Source organism: Amphibalanus amphitrite, unplaced genomic scaffold, assembly GCF_019059575.1.
Source record: "Amphibalanus amphitrite isolate SeventyFive unplaced genomic scaffold, NRLGWU_Aamphi_draft 000066F_arrow, whole genome shotgun sequence".
Taxonomy (NCBI): domain Eukaryota; kingdom Metazoa; phylum Arthropoda; class Thecostraca; order Balanomorpha; family Balanidae; genus Amphibalanus; species Amphibalanus amphitrite.
Window position 1 is genome coordinate 1,134,511 of NW_024881562.1, and position 20,462 is coordinate 1,154,972.

General features: G+C 46.1%; 1 protein-coding gene across 2 annotated transcripts in view; it reads right to left on the reverse strand.

The window, feature by feature from the left end:
* LOC122378877 overlaps positions 1–20,462 on the reverse strand; it is a 49,452-nt gene that overhangs the window by 28,343 nt on the left and 647 nt on the right. The window contains exon 2 of one of the 2 annotated variants that reach the window (XM_043360509.1): positions 3,199–3,373. In XM_043360509.1, coding sequence (XP_043216444.1) covers positions 3,199–3,294 — 96 coding nt within the window. In that variant the 5' untranslated portion in view covers positions 3,295–3,373. Of the gene's footprint in view, positions 1–852; positions 1,464–3,198; positions 3,374–20,462 lie in introns of those variants that run through there. The other variant, XM_043360508.1, reaches the window with a different exon arrangement.

Genomic DNA, 20,462 nt, shown 5'->3' on the forward strand with positions numbered 1-20,462 from the left:
TTGCCCACCTACAATCGAACCACCAGACCACGGTTATTTATTCTATTTTAGCGAAATAGGTCCTTTTCAGCACCAGCTATCCTGAATTTCACACACATTATCTGGCCATGGTGGCTTGGCTGGCCCGTTTCCCCAGTTCTGACACCCGGCTGTCAGGGCTGGGATCGGTGACAGAGGGACTCGGCGCTGCTCGAACGGGCCGACCGCGCGCCCGCCGCTGGTTGTAGGCCAGAACAAATATTTGGCAGCTACCGTATTTTGGGCGCCCGTGAGAGCGGGCCGGCAGCCGCGTGATTCAGCGGTGCTGCAGGCCTCTGCCGAACGCTGCAGGCGCGCAACATAGCTCGACGCATTCCAGGACCAGGCGACTAGAGTTTTTACAACACCGAGCCTTAGAAGTTAGAACATAACAGCATCACCATTATGAATGAAGGACCGTAACAAATCTGCAGTTCCGGGAATATGTTTACCCATTAGTGCATTTTTTTTTCGGGTTCAGAAACTTACTATCCACGTACCTTTTCGATGAAGCTCTTTAAATGAATAACAAAAATCAACACTTGGCCGCTCAGCGCTGGACTCCCACCGATACCTACGACACCGATGGAAGTTCATGTGACAGACGCATGCGCCCTGCGCTGCAGGCTTGTTGACCCAAAGTCGGTGCAAGGTCAGCCCGCCGGCCGGCCGGTGCGTTGGTTGGGTCGGCTGTCCTTGGCGTGACTGTTTGGCTGGCTCCTAAATTGTGTCCGCTTACACACAGACGTCTCTACTCAGGCCTCAGGGCTCACAGCATGCGGCGACGCGAACGAACTATTTCACCCCTGCATGCCAAATGATAGTCGTACTTACATCTGTTTCCGTGCAATTTTCTGTATGTGCAGCTGTGTCCGATTCCCTTCTCTTCACACCGTCAGGTGTGTCCACCAAGAGCGAAATCAGCCGAGAGAAGAGCGTCACCAGCGAGCAGCCGCCGCCGCCGCAGCCGCAGCCGCAGTCGGAGCAGCCCCGCTGGCGGCTGTGGGCCGTCTCTGAAGCGTGTCCCGGTCGCGACAGGCCGGCGCCGCCTCCGTTGGAGAGCAGCGGGCTCGGCGTCGGCGGTGTCACGGGCCGGCGATCGCCCTGCAGAGCCGCCTGACCCATCTGGCCGGCGCGGCGGGCGCTCGGAAAACGACGGCAGCCGACAGATCAGCACTCGGATCGTGTGCCCCGCTCACAGCATCGACCAATGGACGTCTGCACCAGCATTATATATCGGCCCAACTCACTCTCATCACGCACTTATCTTCCACTATCCACCGAAACGCCCACTCTCAGGAAACTTGATATTCCAGCGCGCGGTGCCCTTTCAGTGCACTGCAGCACGGTCGGATCCGACCCGAAACTTCCCGGCGGCGGCTCGTCTCGTCTGACCGGGGCGGCGCCCCATCCTCACACCGACCCGGCCGGCGCGGCGCGGCGCCGCGTCCCCACTGCCCCCCGGCGGCGCAGCGGCCGCGCCGCCGCCGTCTCCAGTCGGATCAACAGCTGACACCGACGCCGCCTGCGGCGCTCTCGGGCGCCCCGCCAACGCGGGCGGGATGGCCGGCGCCCGCCGGCGGCCTTGTCACGAGCGGAACGTCAAGTATACAAGGTGTCCAAAGTTTTTAACACTCGTTTTTCATGTTTCCTCTTAGTGCCTTAGGACTGGCCGGACAGATTTGAGTGTTGTTGCCGAGTGTTTCAAGATGCCTTCGTTGGTGAAGTCTGAAGAGTTCCGCTGTCGCTGAGTGAAGTAGGTATTTGTGAGGCGACGCAGGCAGGATGATCGGTGACAGGTCCCTTCCCACTTCTCAGTCGTTGATATGTGGCGATAACGGGGAAAGAGAACTGTCTTCAGGCTCTCGACATCAATGTCAGTTCAGGTAACGCGTTCAGCGTGTAGTTCTGCAGGACCGCAGCCAAGACTTTCACGGACAAATGAACTACGAGACATAGCACCCTGATTTAAAACGATTTTAATAACTGAAGAACGATCCGATAGGCGACGAACAGCCAGCCGCCTGCTCAAAGGCTAGCGTTTCAGCCGCCTGCTCAAAGGCTCGGCCTAAGCGATTGCATCACGGAAACTTGTAACGCTGTTGAGAAGGAACGGATAAGAATCGAAGACGCCACATGACTGTATGCAGTATCCATGTAAGGCGTATATGTTACATAAGATGGCATGGAAAGCCAGGACAGCTGGCTACAAGTAGGTGTCCATATGTTTGTGTGATATCTCCCTCCTCTATAAATGACGATGCTGTGCCCCCTAAACGGCGCTAAATGGCGCGCTCCTACTCGGTAATATCTTAATATCGTAATATATATCGGTAATATCTTACCTTCTGCAGTTAATTAAACTAATACTGTCGATTAAAGGACAGTAATTTATTACGCGTTTTACATGGCCTAGAAAAAGCAGTTGTCATCGGCCGCTCCGATCTTCAACGTTATAACTTATAAATACCTAAAATTACATGATAAAGAACTGTGGCTGCTTTATTCTGCCAACGGGGTTACGGGGGCCGACAAAAATGGCGAGGTCAATTTTCCCTGTCGATTTGATTTTTCTTAGATTGAAGCCTCTTGGTTTCAATTCACTCGCCGGACCAATCAGTTTTCGCCATACATAATCGGCCGGGGGTGACAACTGTCAACCCCGTAATTGTCAACTGGGTAGTTATGCTATAAGGTCAGGTAAAATCAATGTCAGTGTTTGTATCAGTGTAGGTGTCAGTTGTCACTGTCAGTTTTACCTCAGTGTCAGTGTCAGTGTCGATGTCAGTGTTAGTTCAGTGTCTGTTTGGGTATTAGTCGGTCGGTGTCTACTCTATCTGTGTCTACAGTCTGTGTCGGTGTCGGTGTCGATGTCGATGTCGTTTCAATGTCGGTGTCGGTTTTCTATAGTCAGTGTCGGCGTCAGTGTCAGTGTCGGTGCCAGTGTACGTGTCAGTGTCGGTCTCGGCACAGACCATACGGACTGACCTGATAATGACGGTATCAGTGTCTGTGACAGCGTCAGTGTCGGTGTCAGTGTCGGTGTCAGTGTCGGTCTGGGCACAGACTTACACTACACAGACTGACCTGATGGTGACGGTATCAGTGTCTGTGACAGCGTCAGTGTCGCTGTCAGTGACGGTGTCAGTGTCGGTGTCGACACAGACTGTACAGACTGACCTGATGGTGACCGGCCGCCTGCTGCGGCGCGGCTCTCCAGCGAGGTGTCGGCTGGTTGTGGGGCCGGAACAGCGCGCAGCCCGTGAACGGAATCATCAGGAGGGCCGCGGTCGGCACATGATAACACTCGGCGCCCGTCTGGAATCGATCCCACGCCGTCCGCGGGCTGGATCCTCTGGAACAGAACAATCAGCTGTCAGTGAAACAACTAGACAGATCAAACAACAGGCAGTCATGGTTGCAGATTTGTCTTATTTAGCTTGTCATGAACAGTCGCGACCTTAATTAAAAAAAAAAAGTTTTTTTTTTTTAAAGGTCGAAGTGTTTTAATTAAAATTTATTTTGGTCATGCGCATTGTGCATGGTTGGTTTGGCAAAGAACCTTACGGCTTACGTATTTAATTATTTTATTTTTTTTTACCACCGGTCAGTTAGCGACACACCGGTATCCCACCAGCCGAGCCGCGGGGTTCCGGCTGCTCCAAATTAACGCTGCCGCTCCGCTGCGGGGCGGCGCCGCGGGCTGACGGCGCGGACAGAGGCGCGTCGCCGTCCTGGTGACGGGCGTCAGCGCGTCGCCTCTGGCGTGTTGCCGGACGCTCGTCATTAGTGTCGGCGGGCCGTAACGAGCTGCCGGCGGCTCCACTGCCGGCTCCGATGTCGCTAGTTACCACCGCGCGCGGTCATTAGCAGTGGTCGTCCTCCACGGCACCCCGCAGCGGCCGGGCACCTGACCACGTCACAGGAAGTCCGCTCTACATGCCGACATGACGTCTTCTGCGGTATCACAGCGCACACTAGGTACCGTCTCTGTGTACTCACGCACACGAACGATTTGCATCCCAACTATTGAACGGTCCCCGGCTTCGCAACGGCAGCCGGAGTCGTCCTTTCTACTAGAGTTCTGCACGGCTGCAATTTTCCACAGCCTAGCCGCCCCACAGCCGTGGCTCCACAGCCACAGCTGACAGCCGTGGCAAACTGTGGGCAGCCAGCCGTCAGCCGGCCGTGGATACTTTTAATGAAATGCAACCAAATAGTATATGATAAGTTGTTTTTAGTTAAAACATATAGACAAAAGCACATTGCAATGAGCTATAGATTCTCAAGCTCATGAACAGGGGCGTCGCCGACGGGGGGGTCGGGGGGGTCGCGACCCCCCCACTCGTCAGAACCGGGGGGGTCGACCCCCCCCCCACTCGTCAGAACCGGGGGGGTCGACCCCCCCACTTTTGGCGATGCTGAGTATGCTTTTTTTAGCTATCATGTCAGGGAAGTTGGCGTCAGCGACATCAACAAATACGTCAGATTCAGAATCGCTTCAAGAGCTCCCTAGTCCCTATTGCTTATAGGTCAATAAGATGTGGGCTAGAACATCAGCATGACAATATGATTCTAGTCCCCTTTTATCCCTCAAATGAGCGAGCGCGTCAAAACTGACCCAAGCGTTCGTCTGATTGTCAAAATAATGGTTGCAGTCGATTCGTCGGATGACGTATCAGTAACTACGAGGTACCTGGCTAGCCTCAGCCCTGCTACCCTCGGACCTGCCTGCATTGGGGAACTGGGGTCAATGGTGGATCCCTCTGGGGCTTTCCTAATAAGACGCGCAAAAAGGAGTATATTGCAAGTTGCAACGAAACTTCTAGTGACCTCGAGTTAATGAATTTTACACCTATTTAAAAAAAAATTCCCTGATTCGAATATGGATGACCTTGGTTAACTTTTTTGAGTTTTATTTGCTTCCACTTACAAGTGTGGTTTTTGGGGCTGATTTCGAGTTTAGCGCCCGTTTGGACCGTTTGAAGAAGTTTTGATAAATGGTGGTTATGTAACATGTTACGAAGCTATCGTTGGTGGTTGTCAGTCACCCACTCTAGATGGCCGGCAGGAAGCCTGCTGGTCGACCTGACCTGACCCGACCCGATCTACCCAAAATGCATGGAGTCATCATTTTTGTTCAAGACTAACATCAAACTCGTACTCGGGACCCCGATAACAGCTACGGCTCACTAAGTTCTAGCAGGCGGCCAGATTTTTCCTACTTTTGGGCGTTGACCTAAGATGACCCGGCCAAGACCTTGAAATTGGGCATCATTGGCTTTCTCTCATCACGGGCAGCATTCTCGCTCTTCCACGAAGCTCTACCTCGATAAGGGGCCGAAAGCATGCCTTAGCGTTACGTTGGTAAGCGTTTTACCTTAGCGACCCGTAAAATACGAATAAGCCTACAGCAACACAGAAAGCGTATTCGATAGCTTTTTTAAAGCTCTTTCGCCAACTTCGCCTCAGATATGACTTCGGGTCTATGGCTTGTGTACCATAGAGTCCAAACAGCTAAACGGACGGATTTTGCCCAAACATTTGTTATGTAACAACCTATGATTCAGTGAATGTGTATGATATTCATGTTATCACCATCGTTTTTGTTTCGTCGAAACACGTCGCATGGCTTACAATGGGGTTGGGAACTCGATTTTTTAAGAATGCATGAAAATGATCAAACTATTTTCACAGAATTTATGGTGCATACCATTGCCTCATAAAATCAATAAGCTGAGAGAAATGGGGGAAGAAAGATAGGAAACTTGTTTTGAAAAGTTCTTGAAAAAAGATGCTCTTGATGCTGTTACGTCACATGTCACCTTCTGCGGTTGACAAATAATGGCGCATCTGGCGCACCACAGATTACATGTTATATCAATGGGTGAAAGATGTTGTTAGTTTCACTCTGCCATTCGCGCTGTTTTTAACTTTAAATTATGCTAAAACATTTACGGATGAAATGTTCAGTGTCAAAAATTGATGTGTCTGCCGTGTACTATATTCCCACTTAACATGAGCGCGTGATAAACATTTTATGTACCTCGAATTTTCAAATGATAAAGATGATGAATCGGAGGATGCTGAAAAGCAAAAGCTCATTCCAATATTTGGACTACTTTACGATTAAAATGTTTACATTCCTGTCATCTTATTGATCATTTATTTGTTCTTTTTTATGAAAATAACTTAAGGCGACAGGCGTTGAAAACCGAGGTAATTTCTATCTACCGTGCCTTAACTTACCAGCAACAGCAATCTATCTACGCCCTACGGTGGCAAGGGAGACTGTGAAAGAAGCGTAAGATGGATTCTAAACAATTCTTTTGTGATATACTGAAGGGCAAAGTGCAGAGAAGAGCGTACAAGTCCTGTTTTGTGCCAGGCTGTTGCAGTAGCACTTACGAAACTCCGAAAACGATCTTCGTTCATGTCCCGAACAACATTACCCTGAGGAGATGATCGTCTGCAATAGCAGGAAGAGCTGATGCAAGTACTTTGAAATCCACTATCAAGTCGGTGATATTGTTGTAATGATCACTGTGAGGTGAGATATTTTGTGCAAGGGCTGAGTGATGCCCAGGAAATGACCTCCATTCGCCCCCTGACCGGTCAGGGTTATAAAATTTGAGTGGATGGCGGTCCGTTTGGGGTTCAGATGTCAATTGTATTTTGTTACTGTCAAACAATACATGTTATGCTGGCAGCGAATGTGTGTAGTCGTTTTTCGAAGCAGAAGTTAGAACTGTAACGGCAGAGTGCTTGCTGGTCTCATCGTAAGTATTGTAAGTGTTGTAAGCAAAAGCATTGTCAATATTGTAAGTATTGTGAGCATTGATGTATGGTAGATATCACCTCACATGATCTCGGCTCAGATAACCCTCTCCGGTGTCCCTGTCAGTAAATGGCACTTGGATCATTACAGATAAGATAATTTGTCATAATTCTTAAAGAATTGGGTGGTTTTGACTCGTTTACTCGAGGTGCAGGTCGCATTTCAATACTTTTCCATAGGCTTGCAATGTAAAGGTCACGACTCTGACCTAACCTCAGGTCACAGATCAAAAATTCTGAGATATACAAACGACACATACTGCAGGTACTGTTTTGAAGACTTGAGAGGAAATAACTTCGTGAAAAACTCAAGCTCTGACGTGTTTGCAAACTTTTCTGAGGTGGGGTCAACAAACCCGCTCTGGTTACCTGACCTGACCTGACCCGGCATTTTTTTTTTTTTTGCTGGGATGTGCGCAATGAGCATTTAGGAAAAGTCACCAAATATGAGCTGAATGTCTCGCGGCGTTTGGCAATTGTACAAGAAAATCCTGAAAGGTCTCCCCGTCCGAAATAGGGTTAATGTGTATTTGAAGAGTTGCAGATGCCAAACATACCCAGATCTAAGACTGCAGTTCCCAGCGCCGCTGCAACGTTTTTAAAACAAACATACATAGGACATACAAACATGTACATAGGATACATAGGATACATAGAATGACAGGCGAATAACCGCTCACGCAAGGAGCGGAGCTCCGACCCGTCCAAAGTGGCCAACAAAGCAGAGACAGAGGCAGCATCACATCTTCCATCAAAGAACTGGTTTCTGGCTTGGAAGATGAGCTCCATCTTTGCATCCGAGTCGGTGCTGTCAGGAATCAGCTGGTCTAATGGAGTGAGAGTAGTGAGACGACTAGCTATTGTATCAGAGCTGCCTGGTCTTCGTAGCATTTGCACCGATTCTTCTCGATCGGACTCTGAATTCTGTCCCTCCTGCGTATTACTTGAGGCATTGCTATGTAGCTAAGTTTTTGGCAGAGTTTCGTTATCCATGCTTTGCAAACAGTGCCATAACAACACAGTTAATTAGTCACCAAGCTTCTTTGCAAGTTCCAATACAGTTGAATCGCACGCGATTTGAGTGCAAAAATCAAGAAAAGTGCCAACTTGTTCTCGTAAAATATTTTGAATATTGACCTAAAAAAATGAGTAAATTCCAGATAAAATAACAGCGAAATCAGTTTTCGCTTGCCAATAAAACTCACAGATATTGAAGCTCCATTATTAAAGGAACATTTTAGTATATGCCATTCTTGATAAAACTTCTTAGCCACGCAATACCAGCGCAAAATAAAGAGACACTGAAAACACGACCAATCACTCCGATTTACCATAGGAAAATACATAGAAAATGTATGTCTCAACTGCGCCAAATATACAGACAGTTATATACCTAGGGGAGAGTGGGGCAAAGCGGCCACCCTAACGCTTCTCACGATGCCAACGCTTGATTTTTGAACTTGGAAAGATTCTTTCTATACCAATGTGATCCCTATTAAGTTGCCTTTTGTTTCAACTGCGTTTTATTTCCAAAGGCGTTCATATATGAAAGACATTGACAAAACTTTAAACCTATGCATATTGGCCACTTTGCCCCATACCCTGGGGCAAAGCGGCCACCGGCGTCTTCTCAAGTCCCGATATGAGAAACAAAATAGTTGCCTTGTGTACGACTAGGGTATTTGATGGTGACAAGGTTAAGCGAGGATGGATGTTTACTTTATCATCTTCCACCTCTAGGTAAACAAATAAAGGATTTTCATGAAAATAAACATTTAATTATATTATTTGGTAACTAATGCAACTGAAAAGTGGCCAAGATGAATGCATGACGACACATTTGAATATAAATAATGTTTTTTATCCAGATGGAAGCAACTTATGGCCAATTGGGGGGTGGCCACTTTGCCCCGGCCACTTTGCCCCGCGCATACCGTCCGAGACAAAAATATTCCAGCTTAGCTATTAGTGGGGTAAAAAACATTAAACTTGGTAGAATACATGTACGATAACCATGCAATGCATGGACAAGAACGCTTATAAAAATTCCAAACGGTTATGGAATAACATAACATTTAAAAATTGTAAACATAGTTGGTAACCTGGCAAGAAATGCTTTTCCGTGTTTCACAGAACAATGGTGATGGGCCTGAAACCCCGGTCTGGCTCATTCGAACGACCGTGAAGAGAAGTATAATTGGAAACCATAAATTGGAACTGACGCCAGCTATGAAGGGCTAAAACGATGGGTGGCCGCTTTGCCCCGGGTGGCCGCTTTGCCCCACTCTCCCCTACATGTGACGTCATGATTAGCCCGACCAATCAGAAGCAAGTTGTTTTCAGCCACAAATAATTAATTTCTGAACTAACTAGGCATTTTTTTTTAACAAAGTGATTTTAAATTAAATCATTGAAAATTCTGAGCTTTTTTATTTTACCAAAACATACAGAGCATGCAGATAGGTCCCAACCCTATTTGAACTTGAATAGAAAACTTGACATCAGGTAAAGGTCATGACCTGACTAGAAAAGAACCTGCTGCATATGGATCGATCTGTGTTACTGAGCTGAACGGTGCTGTCATCGCTCTACAACGTCTCCATTAAAAGTTGTTGTCGAAAATGTGTTAGAGACCTTTGATGACCTAATCACTGACCTTTACAGTCACCACTGGTCATTAGCTGCACCTTGTCTCTAAAATGAACAAGGTGCCATGGCTACAAAAGTATCTAGCGTTTTTAGCATATTCTGTCAAAGCAGAAGGCATCGTGCTTTTTCCCATATCTTATCATGATTGGTGAGGTCACATACCTATTTGACCTGACTTCACTTCTCGGATGTAAAATCCCATATCCATGAACTGTTGGCACTTATAATCCCATTCATTACACCAAATTTCAGGTTTATAGGAGTCAGGAGATAATCTATAGGAATGACAAGATTGCAGTTTTAAGAGGCATTAAAACTGAACTTGACATGACATTGTGACCTGACCTCAGGTGACCTGTGCTTGATTTTTATGCACGATGCAAAATTGATGTACAATAAGATATACCGCTGCTTTCGCGGCGCTGCGCGCCGAGGTTTTTCTCCGGGCACACGAAAAAACCGGGAGTGTGGCTAAAAACACCCCTACCCATCCAGACGAAGACCGGAAACCCGACCCCCCCCCACTCAAAAATCCGTGGCGACGCCCCTGCTCATGAAGCATGCCTACACAAGCCCTTGCAAGATGGGTAGGTACCTACATGAACAGAAGATATAAACAGCGAACCAGAATAGAAGCAGTGTAGACATCTATGTAATGCCGCCAAATCCTGAACTTGAATCATGGTAGTGGGACAGAACAGCAGACCCTGGTACTTTTCATTATCAATGTTATGGAAAATGAAACTGAACTGAAGTTGATGAACTTGAACTGTCAAACAGTGATTGTCCTGATAGGTAAAACTCTTGCTTCTTTCTTACCTTGCATATTTTCTGGGGTGTGATATGCCAGGCTTGAAGCAACCTTCTGAGCAAGTATCAAACTAATTTGATATGCAAGGCATCAAAACACTAGTCAGCATCCAAGAAAGAAAAACATCATTCACCTAAAGGCAGTATATCATTCACCTATTTTGATTTTTCCAATTTTGATTTGATTTTTCATTTTTCTTCAAGCTGCGCTCAAATCACCAAGGACGTGTGAGCCACAATTGCCTCTATCTAAAAGTTTATTGGAATTTTGATGACGTCAATAACATAGAAGAAGCAATTATTTTTTCATATCTCTACAAATAGCCAGTAAAGATTATGATTACTAAATATTTAGGTTTTGCAGTAAACAAATTGCTCTCAAACACCAAATATGATATCAAATTTTGACATTTTTAGAAAATGTCGTCATTTTATTAGTAAAGTCAACAACTCGTGAAAGAAATATCATGTTCAAGATTTACAACGTTCTGTGAATGAACCGTAAGTACGGTTTACGCTCCCTAATAATCTAATTCCATTGGCTTCGTTGATCTGCATTTTCTATTAGCGTTCACTCACACACCAGTTAGAACATAATGCGCCAGTCATATTATGTAATTGGACTTGCCGAAAATCCAGAAATACATCTAAGGGTTATTTTAGATAATATTTTATGAAGGCTTTAACTGCCTTTACCTAGGTTTTATTCCTTTTTTATTACGTGAAAGAATTATTGAACGCTTGTCTTCAATAGCTGTAAGCTGGTGCTCTCCTAATGACCAGGTAAGATTGATTTGAAAGGGATATGACAATGCAACATGGTGCATTTTCTGAAGTTGTCAAGCTCGTGATGATGAGGGAACAATGTATTATAATTAGTCATCTGTACCAGGGTGCAAGCTTTCCTACTTATGATGGCAAATGATAAAACCATTACAGCTTTTCAAAGGCCTCACCACTTTCAGTGTTGCTGGGCATCCTTTGCATGATTTTTACAGGCTAGACTGCTTATCAGAATGTTAGATTAAGCATTTAAAATTTTATATTTGAGTACTTAAGATTGAGCTTGAAATCTCACAGCCGTGGCCACAGCCGTAGCCGTGTTCTTGGAGATATTGGCAGCCGCCCCGACCCACAGCCGTGGGGCTGCAGCCAGCCGCGGCTGCAGCCGGCCGGTGCAGACCTCTACAGTTTCTACCCTGCTGTCGGGAGATTCCGAAAAAGTTACGCCACACGCTCTATATGCCATTGTATTACTAGCTTGATTTTAGGAGAGATCGTTCATTTTTCTATTATAATCTATTCATTTCCTGCCCCAATACCTATCCACTAATTTATTTGTAGTGAGCATTTTGACAAAACATTGCAATTTGCAAAAAAAAAAAAACGCTTACCTATATAGAAAACTCGTCCCGATTAACGACCGGGAAGGGTCGCTAAAAAGCTTATGGGTTTTCCCATAATAAAAATGGCAAAAAAATGAGACGCCTGAAAAGATGAAATATGGCCCCAAAAAGGTAACCCATAGGGGAAGGTGGCGGGTAAGACGGCCCAGCGGGGCAAAATGGACCACCAGCCTTCCCGGCTGAACCACTCCTGCTTTATGCACTCACTACCTATGTTAGGTACGTAGGTACCTATCCTTATTCCTTACGGAAATTGGATCTTTGTAGCATATTGTGAGCCATGCATGCAAGTGCTCAACTAAGCATGCATTCTTGCCAAACGACCATTAAGGTTCCCACTTCCCAGCTTTTAGTTGCACTTCCATCACATACGAGTATATGTAGAATAAAGGCGCATTTTGTTATTTTACCACTCAGTGGTTACTTCAAGCAGCAAAAGTACAGATTAGAACTGTGTACCAAACATGAATGGATAGCAGGCACTGTTGGGTGGTCCGTCTTACCGCGCGTTTTTTTTTCTTGTCGGAGAAGACAAGTCCCCCTTAACCATCTTGACCCTATTCCTGGCGGGGGGGGGGGGGCTTTAAGGCCCCCCTTCAGGGTTTTTTGTGCCATTGCCAAACGCCGCAAGACTGAAAGCTCATACTCGGTGACTTTTTCTAAACATTCATTGCGCACATTTTGACAAAAAAAAGTTGCCGGGTCAGGTCAGGTCAGGTCACCAGAGGCGGTTTGGTGACCCCACCTCAGAAAAGTTTGCAATCACGCCAGAGCTAGAGTTTTTGACCGATCAATTTTTTCTCTTCAGGTTTTAGTTAAGGTACCAGTATGTGCAATTTGTATATCTCAGAATTTTTATATCTGTGACTTGAGGTCAGGCCAGACTCGTGACCTTTACATGCAAGCCTATGGGAAAATATTGAAACGCCTCCTGCTTCGTGTAAACGAGTCAAAACCACCCAATTCTTTCAGTATTATGGAAGATTATCTCATCGGTGATGATCCTGGTGCCGCTAATTGACAGGGGTACCGGCAAAGGTCATCTGAGGTCATGTGACGTCATAAATCGTTTTTCTGTCAATAAATCACGACATGATGGTGCTAAAGACTTGTAAGTGGTACCAAACTGCTCGCCTGGTCAAGGCGCGTCGTTTGGTATGCAGCATGACCATACCCCACAACCTCATTGATGAATGACCTGACCTTGACCTCAGGTCAAATTTCAAATTGACCTGTGAAGGTCATCGCATACTTATTTCGCATCGCCTCGGCGAGAGCAACAAAAAAATGTGTTGGTTTTATGTCTCTGTGTTTCTTAGTTTAAAAGTTATATAACTAGGTAACTAATTCCAAAACATTTTATCGTTGATGACCTCTGGTGACCTCAATATTGACCTGACCTGAAAATGTTTTATGTAAAAGTTGTATATCTTTAAACGACCTATCAAACGCCATTTGACGTTTGTCGCTGCGATGTGTAGTTTTTGAGATCTGAAGGGGGGCCGAATCGCCCCCCCCCCCGCCAGTTTCTTGTCCCGGCGGAGCCCGCCTGGAATAGGGTTAAAGGGACACTCCCACCTTAACATTAGTTTTGAGTTGAGATAGCCAAATTGGTGGCCATGGCCTGCAAATACCGGTTTGGGCACTCACAACATCGAAAAATGCTTTAATTCGAAGATATGGAATTTCAAACTTGCAGTTTTCGGATTCTAAGGGGCTAATGCATTGGAATGCCCCCTTAGAATTTGTGACGTCAGCGGAGATCTAACGATTTTTAAATCTTAGACTAAAACCATCGTTAACACGTGGTGGTATACGCTGCTTTGCGCGCAACGTCTGCCGCACTTTAAGGGTGCCAAATTATTGCTTCCAAATAAAGTCGCTAGTAACAGGGGAGATCCCAAAAAGTAAACAAAAGTAAACGCCTAATATCTTGAAAACCAGTGAATATTTTTCGGTGACATTTGGTAGATATTCGTTTTCGCTCTTTCTGAACCAAGGGACATCACTTTCATGCCAATTCATTAACTTTTTTGAAGGTGGGAGGGTCCCTTTAAGAGCAGGCACCACCTATCTATATTACTTCTTTAAGTTAAAATTCAGTCTTTGCGCATATCAAATTATTCAAAAGAGGAGGTATTGAATATTCAGAAGACTATAAACAATATGAGTTATGAGAGTAGTGTAGCAAGATATGCGGCCTCAAACCTTAGCTCGTTCGTCTTACCCCACCTTCCCCTACGCAAAGCACTCAATCACAAGAAGAGCAGCGTCTATCCGACGCGCAGACATACTCTATATGGATCCGAGATACGAGATAACGGATCTGGGATCTGATCCAACGGACTCTGATCTCGGATCCGTGAGGATCATAGATCCAGATCTTCAATTTATTGATAGATCCGCATGGATCATAGATCCGAGTAAAATGTTTTTGCTTGAGATCCAGTGAGATCATAGATCCTCATTTACTTTTTGTCAATTCAGAAATCCCAGAAAATTACTCGTTTCAGCTCAATGCTCATAAAAGTCTGTTTTACTAGATATTCTATGTATTGCACGTCATAATCCATAGTTTTGTGGTGCGTACTGCGTATTGTCATAGAAACATTTGGAAACGTTTTAACGGTCAGGTTTTAAGCCATAAAAGACTGCAAACTCGAGGTTAATGAGCCAACATGAGCCGAATCGCGATCCCGGCCAAACATGGTCCGGCCAAAACAAAAACTAGGTCACAGGTCAAAGGTCATTTGGGTCAGGGTCCTACAAATTTCATGGTGTTAAATTGATTAACCCTCGCCCCGTTGGGGGGCCATTTTGGCCCCCCCTGTTGTTTTTCCTAAATAGCAAGAAAACGGCGGCGCTCAGCGCCGCCAAATTTTCAGTACCTTCCCGGGCATCAATTTGACACCTTCACACCAAATTTCGAGTCTTAGGTCACCTTAGGTCAGGAGTTATTGAGGTCAAACTGAGGTCATGTTCGAGCAAAAATGAGCAAAAAACATGCAATCTTGAAACGCTCACCAAATCTACAGTTATCAAGCAATTTCAAAGTTCTTTATATGGTCTAGTAGACAAAAAGCGGCGCTACAAAACTGCTATCTCGGATTTTCAAAATTTTGGGATTTTGACCCCAAAAAATTCAAAAAATAGATTTTTTTAGAAAAACTAAAAAAAATCCAAAATTTTTCCGAATTTCGAAAAAACCGGAATATATGTGATAGTCCCTGCGCTCTTCTATATACATACCAAATTTCAGATCGATATCTCGTTTTTTGGCCAAGTTATAGCGAAAAACCTGTTCAAAAATGATGACGTCAAATTTTTGAACTCAATTTTTAGCGATTCTAGACCTTGTACGGCAAAACAAAGACCACCATTGAACTCCCCGTGACGAGCTGCATCGATTCAATACCCATTTTATGCAAAAATATTAAATTTTGAAATTTGACCTAATTTGACCTGACCTTGACCTGACCTTGACCTGACCTTGACCTGACCTTGACCTGACCTTGACCAAAACGTGACCTAAGCTGGCCCCAAAGGCTGCCTGACCCACATAATCGCATTCGTCATGTAAAATGGACCATAAAACATGTATCACACGACACTTTCATATTGTGACCCCCCGTGACCTGACCTCTGTGACCTGACCTGGTATCAGTGACCTCAAATAGCAAAATATGTGTTTGAAGAACATTTCCCCATCGATGATTTTCAATGAAATGCATTTTACTCGATTTTACAACGCATTTCTTGAAATGCCTGTAAACGGTGAAAATTGGACCTTTGACCTGACCTGTGACGTCATCGGTTTGACCTAGGTCAATAAAATTGGGTCACAAGGTAGTTCCCTGATAGGGCTATCCAACACCGTTTGCCGCTTGTCGCTAGGTTGCGTGGTTCTCGAGATCTTAGGGGGGGGGCCAAAATGCCCCCCCCCCCCCAACGGGGCGCGTTGCTCGGCAAAGCCCAACGGGGCGCGGGTTAACCCGCGCCCTGGTGGGGGTGGGGGGCTATTTTTCGCCCCCCTCCAGACTTTTTGATATATCTCCAGAACCGCTGCGTCGTCGCCAAACTTTCAGTACCCTCCCGGGCATCAATTTTACACATTGTGACCAAATTTGTGTTCCAAAGGCTATGATAGGATGGCTGCAAATGACGTCAGCGGTCAGACTGACGTCATGTTCTGTCGTTTTCGACCCAAAAAAAGGTTTCGCGGGAAGAGCTGTCAAGTGTCAGGCCTATAGCGTTGAAGATACAGAAAAACGTCTAGTACATAAAAGGTGTAGAATTACCAGGGCTACAAAATGACTGTCTCAAAATGTTGAATTTTTGGAATTTTGGCCCCCAAAATAAGAAAATTGAATATAATTGCCAAAAAACCAAAAAGTTTTTCGACTTTCGAAAAAACGAAATATTTGTGATAGCCCTTATCGACTTCTATTCACATACCAAATTTCAGATCGATACCTCTCTTTTTGGCCAAGTTATAGCGAAAAAAACTTCAAAATTGATGACGTCTTATTTTCAAACTCATTTTTTTGCAATTCTAGACCACGTAGCGCAAAACAACGACCACCATTAGACTCGCCGTGACCAGGGGCGTAGGCAGGGGGGGGGCCACTGGGCCATGGCCCCCCCCCCCCCTTGGGCGCCGAAGGCGCCCTTTGCGATTGGAGGGCGCCGAAGGCGCCCTCCAATCGCAAATGCAATTGTGATATAATCGAATCGAAAAACAATCGCGACTGGAGGGCGCCCTCCAATCGCGAATGTGTTTACAGGGAAAATACGGATGGAGGGCGCCCTCGGAGGACGCCCATTCCAAATACGCCCTCCAAATACGGTTGGAGGGCTCCATCGGGCGCCCTCCAACCACATTTGTAGGCTGTAGCTCTCTAAGCGTAACGGTGGTCGCCTATGTAAGCCGCTGTCCCGTAAATAAGCGCCCTCTCACCCGAAGGCGCCCTCCTGTAGGTCGCCACCCTGCTACATATTGCCGCCCTTCTGCTGATCGGCGTCCTCATAATTATTGGCGCTCTCCTACCTATTGCGCCCTCATGTGAAATTTTCAAGGCCGCCTTTCTCCTTTTTGGCACCCTATTGTTCAGTGCCGCCCTCCTACCTATTGGTTCCCTAGTCCTTCCTGTTGAATGTTAATCGGGGCCCTTCTCTTATTGGCGCCCTCGTGTTGATCGCCGCCCTCCTAACCACTGGCACCCTCCTGTTGATCACCGCCCTCCTATCCACTGGTACCTTCCTGTTGACCAGCGCCCTCCGCACAGACGCCCTCCTGTTCGTGTCATCCTCTTGAGCAAAGGCGCCCTCCTCACCATTGCCACCCCCATTTTAATCGTCACCCTTCCGCTCATTAACGACTTCCAGTTGATGACCGCCCTCCCACCTATTGGCGACCTCTTGTTGATCGCCACCCTCCTATTGGTGCTCTCCTGTTCCTCGCCACCCTCTTACCTGGTGGCGCCCTCCTGTTGATTGTTGATCGGGGCCCTCCTACCTATTGGTGCCCTCCTGTTGATCGCTGCCCTTCTATCCATTGGCGCCCTCCTGCTGCTCGCCAACTTCCTACCTATCGGTGCCCTACTATCGAAACTCGGGATGTTGATCGGGGCTCTCCTACCTATTAGCGCCCTCCTGTGGATCGCAGCCCTTCTACCTATTGGCAACATCCGTTGATCGCTGCCCTCTTATCATTTATTTACTCCTTTGGCATGTTTTTCAACTTAGTCGTTCTATTGCACATAGTTGATGTCTTGCCTGTGAAAACTGCCACAAATGAACGTGCATTCAGCACAATGAATGAAGTACCTATACCTACCAAAACTATCTACGCTCTACGATGCATAAAACACGTCTTTGGTCTTAACGGATTGATCCTACTTTACGTGCATCATGGCATCTATATGGATTACGATTAAGTATTGTCAACAGGTTCGGCCGCAACAGCAGGCATCTGAAGTTTCGGTGATTGAAACTGGTTATGTGGGTACACTGTATGCATCTGTGAGAAAGCTATGAAGGCTGGGGTCTGAGGTAATTTGGATGATGTTTACGCATCTCGCGCTCCGGTATCAATCCGATACGGTGATCTGGTGCGTAGATATGCCACCGCCAATAAACTTTTATACATCGACACCCATGAGCCAAGCTTTCTATACAGTTTGTGTGGCAGCGGCCCGACCAAACCTTTGGTATTTTTTACACCTTCAAATTTGGTAAAAGAGCGAGAGGAGCTTTGAACGGTGATCGTATAAAAGGCGTGCCTAAAAAGCGGAGGAAAAGGTTGTTTTCAAAAATTTTGCGCGCCTTCGGCGCAGCATTTCAAGAACACTTGACCTTTTGTGACCTGGAGTATAAAGAATACACACGATGCAAAATCAATGCAGCACGACCTATACGAGGTTACGCAAAAAAAAAAAAACTGGTGGCATGGTAAAAAACGCCTCCCAACCCCCCCCCCCCACCCCGCTGAGCGATTTTTTATCTCGCGACCGTATGGCGCCCTCCTTGGGTGAGGTGGCGCCCTCCAAACCCTTGGCCCCCCCCTTCGCGATTTTCTAAATACGCCGCTGGGACGAGCTGTATCGAATCAATACCCATTTTATGCAAAATATCAAGTTTGAAATAGGACCTTTTTGACCTGAAATTGACCTGACCTCTACCAGAAAGTGACCTAAACCGTTCCTGATAGTCTTAACTCAACACCATTGAGTTTGAAATGAAAAATTGGCCATAAAACATGCACCACACAGCCCTAGTAAAAGTGGATTCATGTGATGACCCTTGGTGACCTGAACTGTGACCTGACCTGGTGTTATCAGTGACCTCTGATAGCAACATACGCACTAGGCAACTGACGCCCTATCGCTGATTTTCAATAAAATGCGTTTTATTCGATGTTATAGCGCATTCCCTAGACGACCCGTGACCAGCAAAACATTTTATCTTTGACCTGACCTGTAACGTCATCGGTGACCCCGAGGTGAATGAAATTGGATTTCCCTTAACAAATATGACAGGGCTTTCGAACGCCGTTTGAATTTTGTGGATCCGTCCAGTAGTTTCGGAGATCGGTGCGGGGGTGGGCAAAAAATAACCGCCCCCCCCCCCCCCACACACACACACCAGGTCGTGTTATAAACAGACCCCACCAGGGCGCGGGTTAACCCGCCCCGTTGGGGTCTGCCGAGCAACGCGCCCCGTTGGAGGGGGGGGGGGCATTTTGCCCCCTCCCCGTAAGATCTCGAGAACCACGCAACATAGCGACAGGCAGCAAACGGTGTTAGGTACCTTGTGACCCAATTTCATTGGCCTCGGTCAAACGGATGACGTCACAGGTCAGGTCAAAGGTCGAATGTTCACCGTTTGCAGGCATTTCAAGAAATGTGTTTAAAAATCGAGTAAAATGCATGTCATTGAAAATCACCGATGGTAAATTGTTCGTCAAACACATACTTTGCTATTTGAGGTCACTGATACCAGGTCAGGTCACAGAGGTCAGGTCACTGAGGGTCACAATATGAAAATTTCATGTGATGCATGTTTTATGGTCCATTTTACATGACAAATGTGATTATGTGGGTCAGGCAGCCTTTGGGACCAGGTAAGGTTATGTTCTGGTGAAGGTCAGGTCAAGTTCAGGTCAAATCAGGTCAAATTTCAAACTTAATATTTTTGCATAAAATGGGTAGGTATCGATTCGATGCAGCTCGTCACGGGGAGTCTAATCGAGGCGTTTGTTTTGCGCTATGGGGTCTAGAATTGCTTAAAAAAATGAGTTCAGAATTTGACGTCATCAATTTTGAACAGTGTTTTCGCTATAGCTTGGCCAAAAAAGGAGGTATCGATCTAAAATTTGATATGTAGATAGACAAGTGCAGAGACTATAAAATACATTCGTTTTTTAATGCGAAAAACTTTTGGGATTTTTTCCTATTTAAAAAACATTTTTTTATTTTGCGGGCGCTCAGACTTAACTGAGACTTAGGTATACCAGACTGAAAAGACAAAAATGAGCCTCAGACAAGACTAAGACTCAGGCAGTCTAGATTCAGACTTATGCCAGACTGCAGCTCAAACTAGAGGCTGAGATTCAGGCTAGACAGATTTAGACTAGATAGAGACTCAGACTATACTGAGATTTGTACCAGAATCGGGCCTAGACTAGATAGAGCCAGTAGTAATGCCTAGATAGAGCCACTCAGACTAGATTGAGACTTAGGTATACACCAGACTGAGGAGACTTGATTTAGGCTCAGACTAGAGTTTGGACAGACTTGACTACTACTAATACCAGACTGAGGCACAAACTAGACTGAGACTCAGCCCTAGGCTGAGGATCAGACAAACTAGACTCAGACTGAAAATCAGACAGACCAGACTGAGGCAGACTTGACTGATACTCAGACTAGACTGAGACTCAGATTAGACTGAGACTCAGACTAGATTGAGACTCAGACTAGACTGAGACTCAGACTAGACTGAGACTCAGACTAGACTGAGACTCAGACTAGAGTGAGACTCAGACTTGACTGAGACTTACACTAGACTGAGACTCAGAAGACTCAGACTCAGAAGACTCAGACTCAGACTAGACTCAGACTCAGACTCAGACTAGACTGAGACTCAGACTTGACTGAAACTCAGACCAGACTGAGACTCTGACTAGTCTGAGGATCAGACTAGACTGTAGCTGAGACCCAGAGAGATGAGACTGAGGCAGGA